This window comes from Larimichthys crocea, chromosome VII (genome assembly GCF_000972845.2).
Source record: "Larimichthys crocea isolate SSNF chromosome VII, L_crocea_2.0, whole genome shotgun sequence".
Taxonomy (NCBI): Eukaryota; Metazoa; Chordata; class Actinopteri; family Sciaenidae; genus Larimichthys; species Larimichthys crocea.
Genome location: NC_040017.1, coordinates 17406343 through 17432583, shown reverse-complemented (window position 1 = coordinate 17432583; position 26241 = coordinate 17406343). Strand labels below are relative to the sequence as shown.

General features: G+C 43.0%; 1 protein-coding gene across 3 annotated transcripts in view; it reads left to right on the top strand.

The window, feature by feature from the left end:
• The window catches only part of sipa1l3 (signal-induced proliferation-associated 1 like 3), a 66630-nt gene that overhangs the window by 17477 nt on the left and 22912 nt on the right, over positions 1–26241 (top strand). For 2 of the 3 annotated variants that reach the window (XM_019257679.2, XM_019257680.2), the window contains exons 2-4: positions 13761–13854; positions 22338–23059; positions 23177–24149. In XM_019257679.2, the coding sequence (XP_019113224.2) occupies positions 22574–23059; positions 23177–24149 (1459 nt within the window). In that variant the 5' untranslated portion in view covers positions 13761–13854; positions 22338–22573. Of the gene's footprint in view, positions 1–7423; positions 7501–13760; positions 13855–22337; positions 23060–23176; positions 24150–26241 lie in introns of all 3 variants that reach the window. The other variant, XM_027280198.1, reaches the window with a different exon arrangement.

Here is a 26241-nt window from a genome sequence, read left to right as displayed (position 1 = left end):
AGTGCCTAGCCACTGGCAAGAGAACAAACTAAAATGGTCTGGCAAATATCTTAGACAAGGGTACAGGGTTTCTCGTAGAGGTCTCAGCTCTAATGTTAAGCCTCCTGCAGCTGCCACTGAGTATGTGTGACACCTGTTCTCCATGTTCTCCAGGTCTGTGTTTATAAAAAGCATCAGAGCAAAAACCACAGCACTAAGTGGTTAGTGGGCGGCTGCAGCAGCAGCAGAAGCTTCATTAGATGCTTAAATGTACAGCGTTTTAGTGTGCTGCTTTAGTTTAACGTTTGCATTGTGAGCTGCTGTTGTGACTCGCCATTGGCAAACAGCTTGGATGCAGGCCACCCAGCGAGAACTGGACGCTCTGCTGTTTGTCACCCACTCTCTCTCTCCTTGTCCCTCTGCTCCATCCATCTGGCAGGGAAAGAGCGAAAAACATGAACAGCAACACACAGGTGGAAAGAGCTGCCGTGATGACACAATGGTAATGTGAGAAAAGACGGTAGAAGACGAGGAGGATGCCAAGGGAAACGAGAGGAAGTACAGAGATACTAATGAGCAGAAAGGTGTGGTACTAAGGGTAAAAATGTGTGTTATTCGACAACACATGTGGCACATAAAGATCTCATTAACCAGACCTTCAACAGAGGCTTTGAAGGGAGCCGCACCACCCCAGTCACTTAACATTTCCCACCCCCTCTGACTAGAGTTACAGTGTGGGAGCGTACAGGAAGTCGTGATCGTTTCTCTGGAGTTTTGGTTTTGTTCCCAGTTTTTGATTCTGCTTTTGCTGTTTGTTATCAACGTCGAAACATCACCTGACATTTCTAAAAGCCAAGCTCTCCTACAGTTTCTGTTTGTGTTATGTCAGGAGGTTATTGTGCGTGTATGTGGGCCAACATGCTGTCTGTACGGCTGCCAAAGACACAAATTGTTACTCCTTGTTCATGGAGGTGTGCAGTGACTCATGGCGGAGTGAAACTTGATTGCCTGGTTTGCTCAAAGTCATCCTCGCTGCGCCGTGTGTGCTCCCTGCGATGAAGTTGTATTTCCTGTTTTGCCCGGAGTTCCAGCAACCGGCGGCTTTGTTTGGGGGTTGTGGGTTTGGGCTGTTTGAACGTGTTTACATGAAACCTTTCCACAAGAGTGACAAGCATGGAGAGACAAAAACAGCTTGTCTTTTGTTCTGAATGACGAACGCAGCACTGAGATCATCTTTGTAAAATCTGAAGGACCCGTCTACTCCCCCATAACTATGTCCCTGCTATAAACCGTTAAGACTTATAATATTCAGTATGGCCTTAGTAAAGAATAAAATGGAAAGGGGCTCAAGCATATTTCTTGTGGTCTCCATGTGGTATCTCCATAGCTGCAGTAGCTTTGATATGTTATATATTTTTTTTAAGCATACGTCAACTCATAGCAGATCTACAGAGCTCCAGCAGCACCCTAATGCAGAGACATGTCTGGTTTAATGCTGCAAGTGCAACAAACACACTGGACAAAAAGCTGTTTGTCAAAATGACAGCTGAAATTAAATCTGTCTGAAACATGCCCATCCAAAGGCTCAGTAGTCTTGAAAGAATGTCCGACCAGCAGCACCTGTTAATCGAACTGGTGTCATGCAGCTTGTTTATAAACCTGTTTATAAAAATGGATGTTTGTAAAGAGGGAACTAGCCAGATTTATCATTTAATTTTAGAGGATGTAAACATTAGAAGAGGAAGTGCGGCAGTCCATGTGACCATATAGGATTTTTACCTGTTGCAGTTTTGACCCCTGAATCGTCAAACATTCCTCTGATTTGTTTGACCTTTTAGACACAGTCAGTCTGGTTTCTGCTGACATCTTTCTACAGAAAAATGGCATGGGGGATGTAGAAGATTGAAACAAGTTGTCATAAGTCCACATACAGAAATAAGAAACTTAAATCGATGCATTTCTTTGATAAATGTGAAATGTGATGTTAACTGCTTTGAGTCCTAGCAACTGCTACAGAAACTTCCACGTCAACTGAAAATAAGAAAATCCAATAAGAAATCAGCTAACGTGAACACAGTGTTGGGCTGAATGAGAATGAGAACGATGACTGACGTGTGACTGGGGAATAAATACAAAAAATGTTTATGTTACAGTACTTAGAGATTAAATGCAATGCTCGTGGTTATCAAAAGGTTTTCTGTGTTGAGATGAAGCAGTTGTAAATCTTCAGACTGTGAGAAATGTCAGAATTTGCCTGAGTGGCTGTTAAAACATAGAGGATCATATTTTTGGGGTTCCCCCATGCATTCCTCCCTGTTGTATTTTCCATGTTCCTCGCCTGTATATCATGATCAGCCTCCAACCTTCTGCGAACGTTTTCCTTTGGCTAAGAGCACTGCTGATCCCAGACATTTCTCACTAACCTAACCACAGAAGAGTCTACAGCGAGAAAAGTGACTCAGGCTGAGGCTGCAGCAATAAATATTAAAGGTTTGGAACTTAATATGGACTTTACCAGGAGGTACTAGTATTTGGCCTCACTCAAGGGGAGAAGGAGGAAAAAAGGAGGAACGAGGGAGTGGTAGCTGTGTTTTTAATTTCCGCTAGCAGCGCTTAGCCTGCTTCTGCTGCCTCTGTGTAGACTCCCTGTGGTGGATTGAAGAGGTCTGGGCCAGTATCACCTCGGGACAGGGTGCGGTGGAGGGGTGCCATCAACTAAGATGTAAACAAACAGAGAGGGTTGGGAGAGGACCAAAGAGTGACAATTAAAAGACTGCAGAAATGTCCATAAATCTTTCCTCTTTTCCTCCTCTGAAAGTTAATCTCATATTACAGCGACTGTCTGGACCTACCAGAGTCTATCCACTGTACGATTTCTGTTGTTCACATCAAGTTGTTTTCTTCCTTTTCTTTAAACTGTTCTGCTTTCTGGTACTTCAGCTTTTTGCCAGTTGTTTACTACATGATAAAAATGCTCAGGTTCTGCTCTCTGCACTTCAGGCTGTTAAAGAAATAATGGCTTTTTTATTCCAAACATTTATATATGAATAACCCAATCTGCAGTTGAAATTAAGTGATTTAAAGGCTGTAACATGGCTCTGTGGCAATCCAGCTCATGTCCTGATAGGAAAGATTAAAGTGAAAATATGGAGAGGTATGTTTGGGGTCTTGTGGACGCCTTATTGTGAAAGTACATCTTGGTTTCCCTGTGTGCAGTTAGGGCACATTCAGACTAAATCTGGTGGTGCTGTGGATCTCTGTATTCTATCTGAATGCACCCTTGGGGATGCACTGATTAACCAATTTCACTATTAACTGCTGTTTAAAACTACAGCTACACAACGTGTTTCTGTCCCTTACAACAACAAACAATCTTAGTAGTGATGTAAGAGCTCATCTTTCAATGTTTCAATGTAAACCAGTGGTAACAAAGCAGGAAAAGGAAACATTGTGCTGTTTATAAATGTAATGCATTAAACTTCAAAACAAACAAATGAAAAACACTGATGAATAAATGATAAATCATAGAACTCAGACTATAATTGTACCATCATGTTGCATTCCTGTGTGCAGTCTTACTTTGCTGCTCCTGCGCTGTGAGAAACACGACGGTGACTCTGCTGCCTGCATATCTTGTTACATCTTACTATGTCATTGCTGCAATCGAGGTGAACTTGGGCTGAGTGCAGCTTCCGGACGTCTGTTGAACCTGATGCGTGAGATGCATTTAAAGCTTCTCACTGTATTAGCCAGGTCAGTATAGTGTATTTGACTTTCTTTATTTAGAAAGCTCAGCATCAGTCAATGTCAGGTATTCTTAATAAGAGGCAAATTAAAAGTGCTTCCTCTCTCACCGTGCCTCATTTCATGGAGGAAAAGTTGCCCTGAATAATCTCCACGTTCACCAGCGGTTAAACCCTACTCTGAGATTAATTTGACCTTACAGTATTACACCCACAATATGCTGAGCCTTTCCCACGCTTTGTCTTGGCCTCACCACTCACTGTGGTACAAAGCCAGTTACAGACCAAACTGTCTGTGTATAAAACCCCAAAGGAGTCCATCATTTCATCAGAGGAACCGCCAGGCACTATTATCTGTATCTTTGACCGCTATCTCTCAGCCCTGCCACGCTCTCTCTCCACCAGCTGAGCTCATCTAGGCCATACAGCAAGACAAATCCTGGGTGAAAGCAGCTGCAGCGGTAGTTTGCAAAGCCAAAATCAAGCAAAAGACATCCAAGACGTCCATCATAAATCACGTTTCTATAACTATCGTGATTTTAAAGTACAGACTCAGTCTGTGTGATACATTCATTCTGTAGAAACAGTTTCTAAGTTGAAAAATAATCTGCAACAGTCAGGTTTGTCTCTGAGAGCTCATTTATTCCTTTGGGAGTTCACAAAGTCTTCATACAATTAGGTCCACAACTGCCTCTTCTTTCAATGGCACCATTCAGGAAGAAAAAAAAAATCAAACAGTGAGAGGCAGAGTGAAAAAAGAGAGGGAGAGAGAGAGAGAAAGACTGCCTGGATTTGTGTCAGAGGCCCTCTTTGTTTGACTACACTGTAACCCCAGCACACACACACACACACACACACACACACACACACACACACACACACACACACACACACACTGACACACACAAACCTACATATCCCCTGACCCTGTGCTCTTTCGCTATTGTGGATGCATCACACAGACAAGGTTGCAGAAAAGAGGACAAGAGTGTCACTTCCCATTAATCAACCGTGTTAAAAACACAACTGATGGAAACTATCACTCCGCTTACACTCGTCTGCTTTATGTTAGTGCTCGATGAGATTATACTCTCGCATCACGATTAGCAGCAATTTTTTTCATTGACCACAATGATGAACATGAAACATCTTTATGTATTTTATTAGCAGCATTCTGAATTCCTGTACGGCATCTAGCCTATTTCTTTTATTAGCTGGCATGAAACAGTTGCTAAACACTAGATGGATAGATAGATACTTTATTGATCCCGAGGGAAATTCAAGCATCCAGTAAGCAGCATGAGACACAGCAGACATTAAAATGAACCTTATTAGATAAATCTGAATTTAAAGACCTGTGCAAAGAGCTAGAAATAGAGATAAAAACTATATAGAATTAAATAAGACTGTAGGAAATGAATGAAAGTCACAGCGTTGTGACTGTGTTTGTGCAAACTGAATCATGACTTATGGTAACTTTGCAACTGAGTGTGAATATATCTGTCAAAAAGGGAGTGGCGCTGTTGTAGTAATCTACTGATTATATTCTTAACAACCATTTTCTCTGTTGAATAATAACAGATGTTAATCAGACCCCAGGGTGATGTCTTCATAATGCTTGTTTTATCCAACCAAAAGTAAAAAAAAGTCAGTTTAGAATGATATAAAACAGAGAACAGCAGCAAATCTGCACATTTGTGATGGATTCACAGAATTGTTGACAGATTTTATCAGCAAAAAATAAGGAGATAGAGATGGGGAGCATCACTACTTTTTAATCAATAAATCAATTAATTGACAGTGTCATTGAACAAGGAACTGCAGTTGACCCTGTGCTGTGATATCTGAATGTCAAAGATCAATGCAGCAAGATCAGTTATCTCTGTTTATTCTTGTCTGAAGTCATGAATCGCCTGCAGTGGTCTGTGTGTTTTCTTTAGTACATCTTGAATGTTGCCAGATCTCGTTCTTAGCCTTAAATACTCTTTTTGGCTCATTTCTGTGCCTACGCTGATTAAATAATCTGTTTTTAGTGAGGTGCATGGAGGAATGGGCTTTAGGAATTTTTTGATTGAGGCTTACCCCATGCTTGAACCTCCCTGATCCGGTCACTGGAAGTAGTAGGATGGACTCTTAAGCCTGTCGCTAGGCCTCCAGTCTGATCGGCGGCCTGTTGAATGAGAGCCTACATGTGTTTACGTCAGTATGCTGCAGCAGGTCGGTATTAGAGAAGAGAGCTGCAGGGTAGTACACTTCAAGGACCTGAAACCAAGCTGTTAACACTGACCTCTGACCTCCCTTTGAAGGATCAATAATACATCAAATGATAATCATTACTTGACTTACAGATAGTTTCTATCTGCACAGCACTGACAGTGGCTCTCACGTGGCGCATACTGTAAACGACAAGAGCGGCTCTACTCCGCCAGATATAGTGTTTCTATAAAAGTAAAGCTTCCGGAGAAAAAGCCCAGACTCTCTCTCTCCCAGCTGTTTGACACATCTTCTCCTCTCCCTGCTGGAGGCCTTCTCTTCTTGAAGCCTCATCATCATTTAGCCTCATTAGTCTGTCACTGCTCTGATTCGGTTACAGGAAGAACCTTGAAATAACCCGCCGTACAGGCTCACACACTCGTATGTCGACACACTACTGCCTCTGCTTCCTCCACGTGAGCGCTATTGTAGGAACATATCTGAGAATCGTTTGATATCTTGCGTTAAGTATAAAGTATAAACATTCTTTAATACAATATCCTCTTTTTATATTTAACAAGATAAGATGAGCCTCTTAAATGAAGCGTGTTTAGAGACTAAATTTAGATGAATCCAATCAAAGAGAAGGTAAACAAGATAAAAGGAGAACAGATATTTGATGCCAGCTCTCTGTGTTTAAAGGAATAGTTCAACATTTTGGGCAATATGCTTATTTGCTTTTCATACTCATGTCTGAGCTACATGAAGCTACAGCGAGCAGCCAGCCTAGGTGGGAAAGAGCGGGAAACAGCTAGCCTGACTCTTTCCAAAGGCGGAATCCTCTTAAGCTCAAGCTTTGGTCTACAGATACATTTTGTTTTTTGGGTTCTGAACCAACTCTAAATGTTCATGGTGGATTTCAAACTAAACCCCAAAGTCAGAGTAAAGATCGACAAAGTAATGTGCAAAACACAGCAGCTGCTAACATGTCTGCTAGTCCGCCATGTCAACGTCTTGATCTTGAGTTGAAAAGAGTCCATGGTTTGTTACCTGCAGGCACTAAAATGAAAATCCTAAGCAGAGCTCTTTGCTGCTCTGATCACTTTTCATGTGTGTGTGTGTGTATGTGTGTGTGTGTGTGTGTGTGTGTGTGTGTGTGTGTGTTTATAGGATTTGTGTGAGATTATGGTAATAGACGAATGATTAACCTCCCCATAATCACAATCATCTGTCTGATTTTCGTGGAAGTATTGTAGCTTGACCTCGGAGCGCAATCAAATTACAGTGCACAGCTTTATAAACGGTCAAGATCTCTGGTTAATTTGAGAGAATCTCAGAGCCGTCCAGTTCTCTTACTTAGCGGCGAGAGTCTTTGGAAACGGGAGCACAAATTGCTAATCTGTTGTTGCCGCCACAGCAGCAGCTCTCTGGCTGTTCCTGCTCCGCCAAGCTGCACTTATTGGGTACGAGGGGGAGAAACGCAAGCTAATCACCATTGTGCTCGACAGATTGGAGATGACAGATGTATTTACTGTAGCTGAATTGCTCTCACGATCTTCCTTCAGAGCTGTCAGCTTCTTGACAGGTGAGCAAACATGAATTTAACATTATTCCCAATTATAAAAGCATGTGTTACTGATACAGAGCTCTGGCAGGCGTTGTTACCCAGCTGTGTCTTGACAAAGCATAATAATTTTTACATAGTTCTGTTTGTAATGATTAATCACAGAGGTGACGTCTGTGTTCTCCAAGAATGCGGTGAATAGCCATAATTAAAAGGCTTTATTGTTCTTTAACTGAGTTAGAAATACGCATATAATAGAGTAATTCAATTATATAATAATTGTTTTTAACACATTCAATTGAATTCTTCATATTCATGATGATGTATGAGGTGTAATGTAGGTCATTTGCATGTATTAGTTTTACATACACTGCATTACATCAGTGATATATCCCTAACAACTTCAGTATTACATTTTATAGTAGTTTGGCTATGACAGCAAATATTGTAAAAACAAAACAGTTCAGTGACTCAAACACAAACAAACAGTCACTGGATTGTTGTGAACCACAATAGTGAGATAAAATCTTTTATCTCTGCCCTATAGTCTGTTAGCTCCCGCTGATACACAAACATAAAGGCAGCAGACACACATTCATTTGAAAAACACACAGGAGAACTGAAGGACATTGTTAAACACAGCATAAGTTTCCCTCAGGTAAATCTTCTATTGTGTTACGACTGGTAACTGGATTAAACTTTAGTTCAGTAATTAAGATAAAGTAATAAGACAAAGCTAATAAATTATTTATATTGGTAATAAATTATTCAAACATAAAATGCAAGCGTAAAAACACATAAAAAGAAATCCTAAGACCATTGTCTCTTGTTGTAAAAGATGAATATTACTGAATTATTTAACGTTAATGTCAGCTGTACTGTAATATCTTAAGTGCAGTAGTAAAGTGTGTGTGTGTGTGTTTTCCTCAATGGTTCGTGTGCACGCCATCGGGTTAATCAGTGTGGAGCAGCAGTAGCCCGCTGTCCTCCCCTGAGACATCTCTGTGGGAGCTGCAACAGCTGTGACGGTGTAGTCACCCCGAGGACCCGTCTTTACAGCCACACACACACACACACACACACACACACACACACACACACCCAGTCTCACCGCACACCCGTGGGGATAGAGGTCGAGGCCAAGAGCAGCGCTGAGGGTTTGTAGCTCGGCTTCCTTATTCTCTCTCGTCCATATGCTTCTGCATTGTGAGCAGTCAGCCAAGTGTCTTTATGTCTGTATGGTTTGTTTGGATCTGACCTGTTTGGCCTGAGTTTGGCTCAAAGAATCTGTGAAAGAAGTCAGCTGGTCTTCTGTCTAACCTGCACATCACCACACAGGAATGTGTCTGGCACTTTGTAAGACAGACAGATAAAATGCAGGCCCGGCCTCCTGCGAAATCTAGATGGTAATCGTCGCTCTGTGCCGACAGCCATCTGACGCCAGGTGATATGCTTTGCTGAGACAGGAGAATGGCTGTGTGTTGAGAAAATGTATGCGTTATATACCAAATATGCAGACTGGAGCTCTCTAAGAAGTCACAAAAACGCAAATGTATGCATTGTTTGCACTCTTGTCTGAGTTAAAGCCTTTTATTAGATACTCAGCCTGTATTTAGGAGGGGCAGAGGGCAGTTTGTGGTTGCTTAACCTGTAAACTTCCAGCCATACAGTAAAGTTTCCCCTTTCAACTCCTCGGCTAACCCTCCTTACTTACTCTGTCACCAGGTTCAAGCTTTGCAGATGTAATTGAAAAGCCTGTCCATACAGCTGGCTCTGGAGCTCAGCATACGGCTGGTTAATTCACCATAGATAGCATTAACAACAATCTATAAAAAATGCAAGGAATCTGACTGACTGGATTATGCTATGGAAACAAAAACAAGTAACAGATGCTGGTTGCCTGCTGATGAGTGCACTTTTACAGCCCTAAGCTTTCTCATGTGTTTTGAAGAGGCCATTCGAACACGCTTTGATGCTCGCGTGGTCAGTGAGGGGACACGGACAGGCTGATTAAACCACAAAAGGGGGAAACAGATCTGAGAGGTAAAATTAAAGGAAGATCCACTGCAGCACCTTGAGCGAGTAAAGTTTGTTCAGTTTTACAGTAAAGCACATGCGGTGTGTGTGTTTATGTGTGTGTGTGTGAGCGCTTTGCTGCAGTCTGCTACAACGACATGCACACAGCAGACTGCAAAGTGACCAACTGGTGATGGTCGTGTTATGTGGATACCCGCGTTGTGTCTTTATTATTCACCGCTTCGCTCTCTCGCAGGTTTGCGTGTCCTGATTGCCTGTGGTCTGCCGCCTACATCATACGTCTTTTTTTTTTTTTTTTGCTGGTGCACCTTCCCGTTCCTATGGCAACCAGCACCAGCATAGCGATCAAACAGCTACAGCAGCATTTCCAAGTGTGTGTGTGTTCTTTTTTTTTTTGGGGTGAAAGGAGGTCTGTGTAATATGTGCATATGACTTCATCACTGTATTTTCCTCATACGTTGCCCAGAGTTAAAGCACACAGCCAGTGAAAATCACTCTATGAAACATAAATGTCTAATCCTGTGTTATTTTTTTTGTTTGTTTCGCTGAAGCTCGGATTATTAACATGGTGTAATCATCAATTTCTGAGCAAGTAATAATTAAAAATATGAGTCGTAATAAATTATCATAGGAACAAACACCCACACACTCACAGCCAGTTTAGGAGCCGTTTCCAAAAATGCTCTCTGAGTCGATAATTACAGCCTAAAACAGTTTGATGGATGGCAGTAAACATGGTGTTGGCTACAAGAGAAAAATAATATGCAGCTGATGTGTATCAGACAACATAAACTGAGCATGCTTACTATGCGATAGAAAGGCCTGTCATTAATCTCATATTTAGAGTAAATCTTTAGTCTTATTGATCAGCTTTTGATCGATCAGAGCAACCCTCGCTTTGATTCATCTACAGTGTCCACAGGGATACTTTAAGTGCACACAGTCTGGTTTGCTCTCATGCGACACTCCCACTCTATCCTGATTTCATCTTAATGAAGATCTTCACAGCGGGACAGAGCCACGTGTCACTTGTGTGACTCACAGAGGAAGGAAGCAGCAAAGCAAGGTTTTTTTCCCCTTTTAAAACATCCCCACTGCTCCATTTCAATTCGAATAAGATGATGTGGCGACAATCACGGGGGAAGACTAGAGAGGGGCGTGCAGAGGAGCGGAGATGTGAAAGGGATGAAAGTGTGGCAGTCCCCACCTCCCCAGTGTTGGATTGTGAATGGGGCTGCCCACCCCTCTCTGCAGGGGGCTCCCTCCCTCTCCTGCAGCGTATACACACTCATTACCCACTCCAGACTATAGCATAATACATAAAGAACATGCAAACCCTGACATAATACACAGGGGACAATGCAGCTGGTTTATTTAAGATAAGAAAGTTACAGAAAAGTTAAACGTTTTGTATTTTTTAATAAGGTGACACCACCAACAATGACTTCATCTTGGAGCATTACCTATGCAGCTTACTATCACGTGAATATTTAAAATAAGGCTGCAACAAACCATTGTTGATGAATAAAATATGTCCAAAGCAACATCTTTCAATGACTTATGTCTCACCAACAGTCTGAAAATCCTCACTTTAACTCATAAAATGACTCAAAATAATCACAAATAAACACAAACAACTGCACTGACTCTGCTACTTCATGTCAAAATGGCTGCTGTGAAAAAGGTCTATTACTGCTTATTTGAGCTCTAGTCTGATTTATTTCTGCAGACATCGTCCTCTCTCATCTAGAAATTCACTGACAAGCTAGCAGTACTAATAAAGCTTGTAAAATAAGTTAACTTGAGCTGTTTTTAATCCACTATACCGTATCACAACATGCATTAATCCCAGAGCTGAAGACAAACAAACATTTATTATGTGTTGCGCAGATACTGTGACAGCCTTTCGGCTTGCTCTTTTCCAGCTCGCAGTATGAGTAAAAACTTGAGTAGGCTGAACTGTGGAGGAGTACTGACACAGCAAATGCGCTGAAATATTCATGCATCACAGTTGTGACAGTAATCCTATCTTAATCAGAAAATAAAGCCAACGATGGCGAAGGCACAGACACGCCTGCAGACATGTATACCGACTCTCTTTTTATCCCATCAGTGGTTTGTTGTTTTTGATTTGCACGTCTTTTCTGAAACTCCCCCCATCAGACGAATGTATTTATTTATTGAATTATTTATGCTCATAGTACTAATACCCTGAAAACATACTGTATGTACACAGATGCCCAAGGAGTACGCCAACTGTGTTCTGGATGTGTGACAGTTATTCTGTCTGGCAGGATTCAGAGCCACAGAGGGTGACTCCACGACTAAATATACAGCAGACTTGAGACTTTACCAGAGTCTCAGACACACAAATCGACTTTCCACCAGACACGTGTGCTTTTGAATTCAGCTCTGCTCTCTGCACTCGACTGCTCCTCGCGAAGGTTCAGTGATGTTTCAGTGACCACAGAGGTCATCCGTCTTCATCCCAGTGTTCATGAAGACAGTGTTCATTTCCAGGAGGTTCTGTAGTGTGTCTTGGGACCTTTTACTGTGATACCAGGCAAACATTACACCGAGCGGACCTCACGCTGTTACACATCAATCACCTGTCACATACATGTTTTGCTGACATGAAAGAAAACGGCTGAATGAACCGCTGCGTGTACTACGGGAATAGCAGCAATGCCACGGATGCCACCTTCCCGATCCTCACTCCAAACAAATTTAAGCTGAGCCCGTGACACAGAGGTGCTGATTCAACCCTGTGGCTGTTTGTGAGGTTGTAGTCTTGTTTGTGTTTGTGGGTTACCAGCTATATGCTGTATGAGTCCTTTTAACTCCTGTTATTGAGCTTCTGACCACTTTCCTAATGACGTTTATCGCTGTGACTTGTGAGTCAGGTGTCGGTTGGCCTCTGTGGTAAACTGTCAATACCAAAATAAGCTTACAAAATTACCTGTGCCACACAATGGATGCATCTTGATGTGTAGAAAACTTGACTTTAGGCAGAAAACAAGTGTAATAACTTGCAAAAAAAAAAAAAAAAAAGCAGAAGCACTTCAGAACGACGGCTATGCAAAGTAGATTTTATTACAGGAGCTGACATTTCCTCAGAGCTTCAAGGAAAACTATTTATAGCTTCACTTGTAACTGGACGCATGAACTCTTCTGTATACTAAACCCTGCTATTAATATTTTAATATAAATGCAGTTGATTCAGTTTCCATCAGGTGTTTTTATTAGTTTGCTCCGAATGTCTGTCTGTTTTAGTATGAGCTTTTTCTTTTATTTCACTAATGCAATGTTTAGTCCTTGAGTGTGTGTGATAATGGCTGCATGCAGCACCTTACACACGCTGTAGTATAATCACTTTGAGGCTGCGCAAAGTCCGCCAGGGTTCACAAGTTTTCACTCGCAGTTTAATTTCATTTTCGGGTCAGCCCGAGTGAAGCCTGAGCTTTAAATCCATGCTGACGCTACGGACTTTAGGAAGAGATGTTTTGCTGTATGGAAACAGACACACACAATCGCTGACCCCCGCCCTCCCTCTCTGCTAAGAACAGTGTTATTATGCTTGCTGTGGCAGGATAAGTGGGCGCTGATTGATCAGTATTGATTAGGAATGTATTTGTCAGACAGTAATGGGCCTCAGGACGTTATGTTTGCTGATTCCGCCCCCTCCTCTGGCCCCACTTCACCCTGCTCTTTATGTCCCACTTGTATTTGAAGAGCCCTGCCCCCCCGTCTTTTCTGAGCCCCCTCGACCTCTAATCTAAAAATGCACAGCCTCCTTCACTGCTGGAACACTGAGGCACTCCACATTAATTGTTGTCTTAGTATTTGAGCTAATATCAAACATCAGTTCCTACACTACATGGTATTTTTAAACTCTTGTTTGTGTGCAAGCCAGTTTGCGCCTATGCAAACGTGTTTACAGTACAGATAGACCACCTCGGGCATCTTTGTTCAGACTCCTCATAAACAATAGGCATGCTGTGTGGGTGACCTGATGAGCGTGGAACTGATTACAGCTGCTCTGCAAGAACACGAACACACACCCTCTACTACAGACGATGTGAAGGTTAAAAACATCACATCACAATGTGGCAAATGTGTGCAGGTTAACGTTATTTATAAATGATATTGACTCCATAAATTGTGTTCACCTTTTCTGCATTATAAACAAAAATTAGCTTTTAGAGGTGAACTGTTGTTTAACAAGATGTCATTTCTTCCTGCAGAGTAAGATACCGAGCCTTCCCCCTCCCGCACTGTGACGTCAAACCTCAGCACACCTGCTTCACCTGCATACTGCACAGCTGAAGGCAGAACAAGGTCAGAAAACATACAGTACATCTGATGCTGCACATATGTGTGTAATCATCGAGCAGAAATGTGTATTTTGTTTGTTTTAATCTGAGGTTTAGATATCTGCACTTGGCAGGCTGTAGCATTTAGCTGACTTAAAACCAAACATTTGTTTTTGGGGGCATGTGTATGAAACTTTAAATGCAAGCATTTATTTCTCTTCTAATCATTGTAATCTGCACGTTATTGTGTTTGTTTGTCGTTGCCAGGCTTTCTGGTTCTGATTTGTGTGTATGTGGTATGAACATGCTGTGTGTTCAAGTATTTAATCTTCTAACAAACTTATTTTGTCACCATCGTGATACTTATAGATTAATTCACTTCACGTGCAGAGTGTTTGTGACACTCAAAGACTTTAAAGGCTGATGACTTGATGACCGAGGAGTTTTTCTGCAGTGGGATGAGCTGTCTGCTCAAACATCTTCATCATCTGCATTTAGTACGGATAATTAAAAACAGAGTACCTGATATATATGTCTGTCTGCTATGAAGGAGAGCTGTCTGTCTGCCTCTGAACTGTCTGTCTGTCACTCTAAGGTGTTCACTACAAAAGCTGAATAACTTGCACTGCTCTTACACAGCATCAGGAAGTAATGTATTAAATATTTAGAAAACTGCAGTCGGTTTAGCTGAGAAAATATATAAATAAGAGGAAAATGATGTGGAGTATGTATAATGTAATATAAATCTTATACTGTGGCAGCAACTTCATTAATATCTGTGGGTGTATTAGTTTACTGTGGGCAGTGCTGCAAATCAAGGACCGATTTATAACTGTACTGGATTTGACTTTTTAATCAGTTTGATGAAGTATCTTAATTTGTCACTGGATTACTGAAACCACTTGTCTCTGTCCTGTTATTGTATCTTTTTCTCTTTTCTCAAAGCATTTCCCAGAAAACGGACTGCTGCCTCGACTATAGCCAACCACTCGATTGATAAGTGTCAAACATATAGAAAAAATTACTTCATCATGAAACGACATAGAAAAGTGAACATTTGGAGATTATGTTCATAATATTCAGTACAGTTCAGTTAGAAACGGCATCCTGCACCTGAGGTACATAAACTCTTGATGTCTCTTCCTTGATGATGCTGACCTCTAACCTGGGATGAGTTTGATTATTTTGGAAACTCCTTAGACAGATTAAAGAGTCTTAGACAAGCGCTATCTGAATATTTACATACTCCTCTCCACCTCTACTACTCCTCCTTGCTTTCTCACCACCATCCATCTGTTCCAGTGAACTATGATGGATGAATGGTGACTGTGGGCTGTGATTCGAGATCCCCCAACTGGATCCAAATGATTCAACTTGTTATGTGGATGTCTGAGTGTGAGTGTGAGTGTGAGTGTGTATCACCCCCAACCCTTGTCTTCCTCAACCTCACGAGCTGTCTCAGTGTCATGGGACAACAGCCTGATGGACAGACAGGCAGATGGAAGTGACACTAGCGACATGAGCGGGATTCAGCATAACAATGTAGACGGAAATCAGTGGAGACAATGACAGCAGGGTCGCGAGAGACTTGAGGAAAGTGAGTGGAAAGGAAATCAAAGAGCTGTAGCGTACCAAAGCTCCGGTCTGAGAGGGAGAGATGTCTCCTACAGATAAGTGAAACAGACTTACAAGCCCGATATAGACCAGAATCAGAGGCTTCGGCTGTTTATTTCCTTCCGGCCCAATGTTCTGAATGTCAGTGTTGTTTCCAGTGTTTCCTGTAGAGTTTTGTTTCTGATGGATGCAACTGGACATATTTTGTGCCTGAGACTCGAGTGTCAGACTTCCAGGATTGCCAGAATTTGTGCTAGTACTTTTAGTATTTTAGGTCAGGTGAAAATGCCGTCCTCTGGACCGAAGCAGAGCCCTGTAGCTGCATTTGGCACGTACAGAAGCTCAAATTTGTTTATCAAATCTGTTATCGTCGGCAGGCAAACAGGTTTCCTCTAAAATCACATCAGGAAAACACAGATGCAGACACCGGTGGTCATCCTGTGACCTCTCATCATGCTGCTCCACTCCACAGCACAATGAATGACATCTGGGGCAGATGAACATTACTCGAGGTCCCAGACTCTTCATGTCTACCACTTCCTTTTAAAGACACAAACCTTTCAGCACTGAAGGGTTTTAGTTTTAGACTTTGACATAGACCTGCTACTTTACTTTTACTTAGTCATGAAATCTTTCAGGTGTCTGAAAGGTGACCATCAAAGGATATGTTTGGATACCATACTTTAACATCACATGTACATTGAAAAATCCCTTTGTGCCAAAAGCTTTTATTAGGTATAATAGTATTTTGCTTTCTTTAGTGAAGACCATACCCATCATATTTAAAGGACCAGTGTGTGCAACCCCTTCACCCACTACAGTGGCCGTCTCTAGAGCTAGTGTTTAGCAACATGGCAGACTGTGGAAAAGGACCTGTGGCATCTGTAGATATGAAGGTCTTATTCTAAAATAACAAAAACATCCATCCGTTTTCCTATCCGGGTCTGGTCGTGGGAGCAGCAGGTTTAGCAAGGCATTCCAGCTCCTCCTGGGAGGAGATGGGCTATGTAGTCCCTCCAGCAGGTTCTGGGTTTGTCCCGGGGTCTCCTCCCAGTTGGACACCCCTGGAACACCTCGAAAGAGAGGCACACACAGCTGGGCCTTTCCGACGCGAAGGAGCAGCCTATCTCTAAGGCTAAGCCACCTGATGGTGGAAGCTCATTTCGGCCGCTTGTATCCGCAATCTCATTCTTTCGGTCACTACCCAAAGCCTCATGACCATCTCACGCTCTATTTTCCCATCACTCGTGAACAAGACCCCAAGATACTTGCACTCCTTTGCTTGGGCCTCAGACTTCACACTTGGCTGCAAATATCACCCCAGTTCATGCTGAAGGCCTTGAGGGATGCAATCCTGAGATTCCCAAACCGAACACCCTCCTCACCCTGGCTGCTTTAACAAAAACATAATGATTCTTATTTTCCAGGTGATTATTTCCACGAAAACATAGTTCTGCATATTATATTCAATTTCTGCCATATTCTGTAAATAGGGAGTCCTAAATCTGACACACTGGACCTTTAACTTGTATGTTGGGAGGCAGTCTAAATCTCAACTCTGCAGTTTTACTTTTTATTTTCTTTGGCTGATTAAACAGAAATTAGTTTCTGTCTTGCCAATAGTACACAACTTTCAAACAAGCCCTGAGGTTAATTTTATATTCACTCGACAACTTTTTCCTTCTCGTTGATTCGAGGGCGTTCAGGTTGAGTTCAGGGTCAGTGCGGATCTGATGGCACCTCCTGGCCTGTCCGCTCCTCCAGAGGCCGTGGTGGCACGAATGCTGGATGTGCTGTCACTGCCAGCACTGTATTGTGTTGTATTACAGTGTCGTGCTCTATTCCTGCTCCTGTCTGCCATCTGCCAGTCATATGTACCACCATCTGTTCTTCAAACCAGCCCATAATCTAGCGTGCACTCTGGCATCGTTTGCTTAATTTAAACACTTACAGTAACTGCCGTTGATGTTTTATGTCTCTGGAGTTTGTTTTTTTTCTACGGGATTTTGAAAAACCTGTTTTAAAACCTCCCTGATCTGCCGTGCCAGTTCATGTTTCTTTTATCATTTAGATGGTTATTGTCAATTTTGAGAAGGCTTTGGTCTTTTGCTTGGTGTTTCACAGCCCTGTTTCAGTCTCAGATATAATTACACTGCTCTCTGTTTTGGCAACGACAGACAGAAACACATGGCAGGTCTATCTCTCCTCATCTCCGATCCTTTTACATTTGTGACAAGCTCTCCCCGCTGATCTCAGGTCAGCCCATACGAGTATGACATACCAGCAAGCGGCAGCTTCAGCGGCACCTCCTCCACAGAGGGTACACTCACTCCTCTGGAAGCTGTACTCCTCTGCTAACTCTGTCATTACTACCATCTAACCAGTGTAATTACCAGCCTCGGTGTGTGTTTGTGGTGCACGAGCCAAGGCTGCAGAGCAAGTCGGAGCGGGTGTGGAGGGAAAGGGCATGAATGGGGAGAGTCAAAACAGGGGAGGTATATCCCAGAGCTAACTAATTACTATATGTGAGTAATTATAAGGCATTAAACGTCTGCACTTTATCTTCTGAAGTCTTGGCCAAGGCTACATGTGTCTGCTCAATTCTTACCGCATTTGACAGGGATTTATTCTTTCTTTATCTTTGTAGTTCATCTTTTGTAGTGCACATCTATTTCATGAGGCAGACATGAGACTTGTAGATGGTGTTACTGTTGATTTGATTTGATTTTTTAAAAGAAACGCCTAACTCCTCGCTCTTCCACCTCACCAGTAGAGTACACTTTTCGGTTAATATGTGGTTTTCATGTGTACACTTTACCGACCTCTTTCCCCTCTTCTGTGCAGGGTGAGTGCAGCTCTGGCTCTTTTATTTCTGATAATATTTGTACACTTACAGTATGACTATTTGTACCTCGCAGCACGGTGCACATGTTGGTAAAATGGCTAATGAATGTTTAAATGTTGCCAGTAGATTACTGTTGTTTTTATGGCTCCTGAGTTAAGCAAATCTACCACCCACACTCATTTTTTTTTATCAGCATTTGGCTGGGGCATGTTTCTAATTTTGTGCCCTGCCTCACAGGTACTGATTAAAGAAGATTAGAGGTGCAGATGTTTCCTTGTGATGTTGTTGAAAGGTCAGACTTGGACCTTCAGTTTTCACACATGGGCTCATGTTAAAATTCATTTTGTAAACGTGTGATCATAGTAAATATGCTCTCTCTCTCCCTTGTACTATAAGCCATGGGTGTAACTCTGGTATTTAAAACAGACACCTAAGGGGAGTATAAAGTATTTGATTTATTACTGGGTCACAAGTTATGAATGACACAACCAGTTCTTATCTTGGTGTCTGAGAGACAGATTGTAAACAGTAAACTTAGTAAAAGGAAGAGGTGCAGACTGAAATATGCTCTAGCAACTGTTGGGTGGATTCGCTCCACATTTTGTACAGGCGTATGTGGGAGGATGAAGTTTGGTGATCCCCTGACTTTCCATCGAACGCTATCATCAGGTCAAAATGTGAATTAGTTGAATACTTTGGTTTGATATTCCCATCGTCCTCAGCTGTACTCTGTGTTTAACAAATGTTAGCATACTAACTAAGATGAGCATAAGCATGTTGGCATAGTGTTGTCACACAGAGCTGGTAGCGTGGCCGTACACTCTTCATCTTGTTGAATTGATGTAGATATAAACGCCACCATCCCTCTCGCTGACAGCTGTGGGCTGCAGACACTCTAACAGAGGTCACTAGTAAAGATCAAACCACTCTCTCTCTCTCCACTGCCTCTCTCTCACCAGGCACCTTAGACACATAATGAAGCCATTCTGCAGCTCCTGCAGCTGGGCCTTGGATAATCTGGGATTGGGCCTGATAGTGGATCACAGGACAGCCCTCCGGATGAGGAGAGACACTGTCAGAAAGCATGATCAGAGTGGGAGCCTTTGGCCCGGAAGTGCCTGTGGTCCTCCTAAAACAAAGACATGATACATTTGCACGGCTGTATGACTATAGGGGGAATTTGTTTGCTGTGAATGAGTCCTGTTGATGGTGTGCGTGTATGAGTGAATGCAGTGAGTAATGCAGTCTAAGGGCCAAAAATGAATTCAGCGAGGACTCATAAAAGGCGTTGTGTGTCATAAAACGCACACAAACCACGCTGAGCTGCCTTGACACAATGAAAGCTCAACGTTATGCAAATCTGACTTTGTTACAGGATAGTCGACATTTGTAGGATTCACAAAAACCGAGGCAGCTGGAGAGACACAAGCACAGATTTGTTCTCGCAACAGAATTGTTCCTAATGTACGTTTTCTGCAGGCTGTTCAACTTAAACAAGCAAATGTTTCACTGCTCTTCACTCCTCTGATTTTTAAACCCACGTGGATCAGCAGTATCAGTGAAAGTATTTAAATTTTAATTTGGTTAGATTGTAGACCGTGTAAAACAGTCAAGTTTTGTGTATGTGTGATTTCTGCTTGTGGTTGAATCATTTGATTCGATTCCTCAAAGCTTTTTGTCCGAGGAGAGAAACTTTGACTGCTGCTGTCTGATTATTCATGGAAAAGAGGTCAATGGCTGTCTGAGTAAAAGCTGAACATACTGATGTAGAAACTGCTTTAATAAGTAGTGTGTGATGAATCACATGTTGCGGTGTGGGAAAAAAATGACAGGAAAATTTCATAGATCCACAGTGTGGAATATGAAGAACAAGAGCCCTTTTTAAAAGGTAGATATGCAGATGATGTGTGTTTGCTATCTGAGCAAATTTAGTGTAGATATTTGAATAACTTTGAAGGCAGATCTTCTGGAGCTTAAAGGAGCTTAAAACCAGAAATAGAAAATGAGATTACACCTGAATGTGAAGTGGAAGCAAGAGCAGTTTGACTTCACCAGAGATGGATGGATTGAGCATTATTGTTATTGTCATGTGTTATTATCAAGCGGCAAACTTTGTGACTGTGAGGTGAAGCCAGAAATGCCAAAAACTGCAGTTCCTCAAACGTCCACTTGAGGCTGGCTACAGAACGAGTCACTTCACAGCAGAAATAAACATGTTTACACATGGTACAAAAAACAGTTTTGGTCTCTATAGCTAATTTCCACAATCATGACACCTGTACTGAGGGTGAATTTTTATTTAAGTCACCAGTTCAAATTATATTAAGGCTTAAAGTTGTGCATAATTAAGAGCTTTGATTGACAGTCAGGTTAGCCAGGACTACCAATCTGGCGGCGGCCGGAGATTTTGAGTTTCAAAACAGCTCTTCACAAACCTACGGATGACTTCATGGATACGATGTTCATTCCTTGTACTGTCAGTGGTTATCTCTATCTGGAAGTGATTTTGCTTATTGTCTTATAATGTAAAAAAAAAACAACCCCTCAATGAATTCAGATAAATTAATCTTTCCTAATTGGTTAATCCATCCATGCATTCATCCATTTTCTGCCACTTATCCAGGTCGCATTGATTTTATGAATTATATCATAATAAATTAATATAAGCTGCTCACAAGGATTAAAAGAATACGATATGATCATTAATAATTCCAGACCAATCATCCCTGCTGGTTTTTCATCATCCTTTCATACTTTGGTCAGTGTGATTGTCAGATATTAAATTGTCACATTAAAAGTCTTAAATTTAATTCCCGATAGAGACAAACACGTACTGCAGATTTCACGAGAATACAGTGAGTTTGTTGTTTAAGATATCACTGCCAGCACATTGTCTTCGCTCACTGTGTTATGATGGTCATCCAGTCATGGGAGTCATAACCACATCGTAATATGGTCGGATATGAATTCCAGACCGGTCACTGTGAACAACCACAACATTCACAGCCCAGAAAGTATGACCATGAGCTGAGCGTTTTTGTCTGATTTTTGACCGATGATGACCAAACGATTCAATCTGGTGGGAACTTCACAATGAGTGAAGATCTAAAAACCTAAATGTATACTTGCGTGGCAAACATTACGTACACAATAGAGTGTGACCTTTCCTGTACACGTCATTGTGTAAAATCATGACAGGAAAGACATCAGATGCTTCTGAGTAAACAAGAGTCTTTACAATGCCGGTGGATTTTTAAGACTTGATGCAGCGTGACTGTCATATTAAAGCACACCGCTGTGGTTCACTGAGCAATGTCCCGCTCTCCTCATTGCTCTTTCTTGACTCCTTATCCAATCACTCTATTTCTGGATTTGCCCTGCCTCAACAACCCTCCAGCTACTGAGTCACTTTGTGCCCTTTTCTGTCTCTCTTGAAGTCCCTATTCACGTCTCCGTCTCAAAGTTGGAGTTGTTTGTTGTTTGGCTTCGCTCAGAGTATAATAGAGCAGCGTCTGCGTGTCAGCCATGGGCAGATCACTGCCCACAGGATGACAAAATCAGTCACCAACACACACATAAGCTTTGAAAGGAGAGACACAGCGTGAGTAGTGAATATGCTACAGAGCTGAAGTGTTTAAATCGCCTGTTTGGATCTGTGTTATGTTCTAGTCTGATATTAGCGGAAGTGGTTTTAATCTGCAGCAGAGCGGCTGCAGCCTTCATGCCCTGTGGGTATATGAATGTTTACATGTGCACGCACATGCACTCGAATGTGAGATAATAATATCCCTTGTCAGCCTCCTGAAGATTATCCTCAACGGGAGAAATCCTCTGTCATCTCCCCGCACCTTTCTCTCTCTCTCTCTCTCTGTCTTATCAGTCCAGTTGAGTGAGTGGCTCTTTTCTGAATTCAGTGCTCAGCTTTACTTTGTGCCGGTGGGGAAAAATTTGGGTCATACAAGCTGTGTGATTTCAAAAACATCAAAGTATTTTTGATCTAATTTGTGCTGAATTGTTGGAATGATTGTTGTTCTTCTTTCTTTCTTCAGATCTGCATTCGACTGAAAATCACCCGAGAGAAAGAAGACCAGTCCTGACTTGGTCCTCGATGGACCAGTGAAATCTCTCCCAACCTGCCAGTTAAAAGCGATGTTTTTGGGAGCTGGAGGCCGTAGCACCGTCAGCCGAGTGTGTGTGGGGCCCCTCCTGTCCCTCTTTCCCAGCACCCCTCCTAACATGGGATGCCAGCCCCCTGCCTCCCTGCCCTGAGCTCATCCGGGGTGCCATGAACAGCTACCGAGACAGAGGGGTCACTTGCACCTCCTCGGACCTCCTGGATGGAGGAGGAGGAGGGTTGCCCCAGCACACTCCGTTTCGCCACACCCCAAATGGCCACCCGGCTCCTGGTCTCGCAGACCCGGCCAGCCAACCACGCATCTCCGTGCCCAAAATGGGTGTCCGGGCGCGGATTGCAGAATGGCCGCCACGCCGTGCGCAGTCTAGAGAGTCGCTGCTTGAAAATGGCCAAATTGGCACCAATCGCCACGGAGACGACTGCTCCGCTTCGATTTCCTCATCAGTTTTGTCATCTGACATCGGGCTGGTGCGGGGAGGAGTCGCTAGGTTGCCTCAGCGGCGGACCAAGGATGTAGAGTTCAGGGGGGGAGGGTTTTGTCGTGAAAGAGGTTCACCGTTGAGCCTGAGAGTGTTCCCTCCACTGAGACAGCGCTCAAACAGCGAGGTGACGCTGAGCGAACAGGATGAAAATGAGGTGAGTCTTTGTGTATTATATAAACCTGATCCTGAAGAGGATTAAACATGAAGTTTAGACGAGAAAACATTCAAACTTCATCACAATCTGAATATTCTCTCCCCTTTCTGCTTCAAGGTGGAGGTACGTGGAGGTGGCGGGATGGGGTCCCTGTTCAGAGAATATGGCAGTACCTCCTCCATCGACATCCAGGGCATTCCCGAGCAGAGCTTCTTTGACATGCTCAGCCAGTTCCACCAGGAGAGGCCTGACCAGCGCAGCTCAGCACCCATACGGCTCAGAGAGCTGCTGCGTGCTCCAGACTCACCACCAAGCGCACCCCTCCCCTCTGCTCCCTCACCTGGTCCCGCAACTGGGGATGACAGAGGGACAGGAAGAAAAGACGGATCTGAGAGGGTGAGGAAGAAAAGCGGAGGTACAGAGTCGTCACTGGGCACTTCCTCGTTGTTCAGGAAACTTAGAAGCTCGAGTCGTGGCGAGCTGGACGGAGGGAAAGGAGAGACTAACGAGGACGGGGGAGGGCGGGGTCCAGGAGACTACAAACCCTGGGTGTGCCCAAAGAGTTTTGTCCACTTCGATGCCCAGAGCATCCTGTTTGACCTCCACGAGGCTGCAGCTCAGCGAGGCTACGCCGCCCAGAGGAGGAACACCGCTACAGGGGCATCAGCTGCTTCAGTGTCCCTGTCCGTCTCCAGATCCTCTGCTGTGAACGACCCAGTTTACTCCAGCATTGAGGATCTGACCTTGAGCCTCGACCCGGGCTCCACAACACCCACGCTGGGCATGGATCCCCTGGACGGGCCTCCCGGAGCCCACAGCTCGAGCCAGCTGCTGCTCTGCTGCCCTCACTTCCTCAATGAGACCGGGGGCCACGGGGAGCGCAACATCAGCTTCCTCAGCTCGTCAGCAGAGCAAGGTGGAGACAGAGGAGATGGAGTGAGGGGTTGGCTGAGGAGGAGTAACGCCAGCGTCTCAGTGCTGGAGGTGCCCATTGAACAGCAGGTTACGAGACTGGACCGACTGAAACTGTACAGCATAGAGCACGTAGACCTCGGGGCCAGGTACTACAGAGACTACTTCCATGGAAAAGGTGAGACACATTCACTGTGAGACAGATAATCACACTTTAAACATCAAATATGGATCGAATGTGAAGAAAAACTGATAATAGATATACATTTTATTTCATCTAATTTATAGATGCTTAAACTGTATTTATGCTTTTTAAAATAACTGTCGATTATATCATCAATCAATTAAATGTAAAAAGGTATCTATAAAAAACCATAAGATTATGAAAAATATAATTTTCTATAGTCTTACGTGACTCATGTTTCCAGCTTCTCAAATGTGATGACGGGCTGCTTTTCTCTGCTTTTATATCATTCTAAGTATTTAATTGTAAAATGTAATTCTAAACTTTGCGTTCCGAACAGGACTGTCACAAAATCAGATTTTCACTACACCCTCTCCTTCCTAGTGTGAAAAAGAAACTGAAGTGCGTTGTGTGTGTTATTTACATAATATAATCATCAGTACAGGTATATCTCGATATGCCAAGTTCTGGACTAGAGGTGTGAAGATGGAAAATAGCATGCAGATCTCATTTTATATTCAGATGTGGACCCGTCACTGTCATTCGTCCATGTGAATCAGGCAGTGTTAGATCTTCTGGAGTTTGTCCAGTGTCCTTCCCCACATCTCATCCTGCGGCTGTTAATATCCAGCTGGTCCTGAGCGGAGCAGAGTGGGCCGAGCTGGCAACCCTCCCAGAGTCTTTATTACACATGTACCTGCCACTGGCCTGTTGGCAAACTGGGCTGATGCACGACCGCAAGTACCACTTAACACAGTCCGTCAGTGCAGCGTCGTCTTACATCTGGTTTTCAGTGTCAGAAGTAACGCCTAACTTCAGAGAGGAGTGTGTGACGTGTGCCTGTCTCTACATGTGCATGTGGGCATTTCTTGTCAACATCACCTCTTCAGACACTGTGGATGAAACTGGCCCCTGGCAAGCATCATCTGGCTGCACCCTAATTAGTGACAGATGCTGTTAGGAGCACATGTGTGCAAGCAAGCGTGTGTGTGTGTGTGTGTGTGTGTGTGTGTGTGAGACAGGCCTGCAGCCTTGCAGATAAAGGTTATCATTCCAAAAATATGTTCATCTGCTGACTCGTTTCCAGCTTAGCTGTCCCCCCACAACGCAACTGTATGTGTGCTGTGATGTGCCCCGTGTGCACGTCGGAAAGCCTCATCAAAAAGCTGACATTTTCACCACAGGACACCGCAGAGTCTCCTAACGTCGTCCCGGTTCATTCCAGTCGGACAGGAGATGGAGGAGGAATACTTGTCAAGCCAGTTTCCTCCCAGAGCGTCTCGAGAATTTGTGTTTCGACTCCCATGCTGCCTGTGGTGTTGGCATTACCACGGCTCAGCCGAGGAGCTTTAGGAGAGGACGTGGAAGATGCCTGTGAAGTGTGTTGATTGTGTTGTGTGCCAACGCTGTTAGCAAGAATGTTAATTGGCAACTTATGACACCACATTTTGTTGATTTACTGGATTTACGAGAGTGAGGACATCCTTTTATAGTCTTAATTGTATTTCAGCTCCTACACACAACGTCAGGAACATTTTCAGCATCTCTGCGACCACACAACTATTTAATCCTTAAATCCTCACCTTCCTTAAGTGGCGATCATTTTCTCTAGGTTATGCATTGCGTTAGCTAAATTGATTTTGTAATCACGTGAGCATTGATTACTAGATGACATGTTGTTGTCCTGTCCTTGACTTGATGCTCCTGCTTGCTACACATATAGTGCTTTCAGGATTAAATGTTTTGGTCCAAAACATGATGATCAACTGCACAAAACCTTAAAAAAAAAAAGAACTTTACTACCATAGAAGACAAAAAAACTCAGTAAATCTTCACACTTGAGAATCTGGAAGCTGTGAGTGTTTGCCCTTTTGCTCAAAGAAATGACTGCAACCAACTGATAACCTTCGCTATCAGTAATTATGATTTTCATGATAATTAGTTTGGTCTATAAAAGGTTGATAACCGTCTATAAAATGTTGTTCTCTAAAACAATTTACCGGAGCATAAGCTGTTTTGTTTTGTTCGACCAACTAAGATTATTTATCACAGGAGACTGAGAAAACAAGTGAATATTCACATTTTA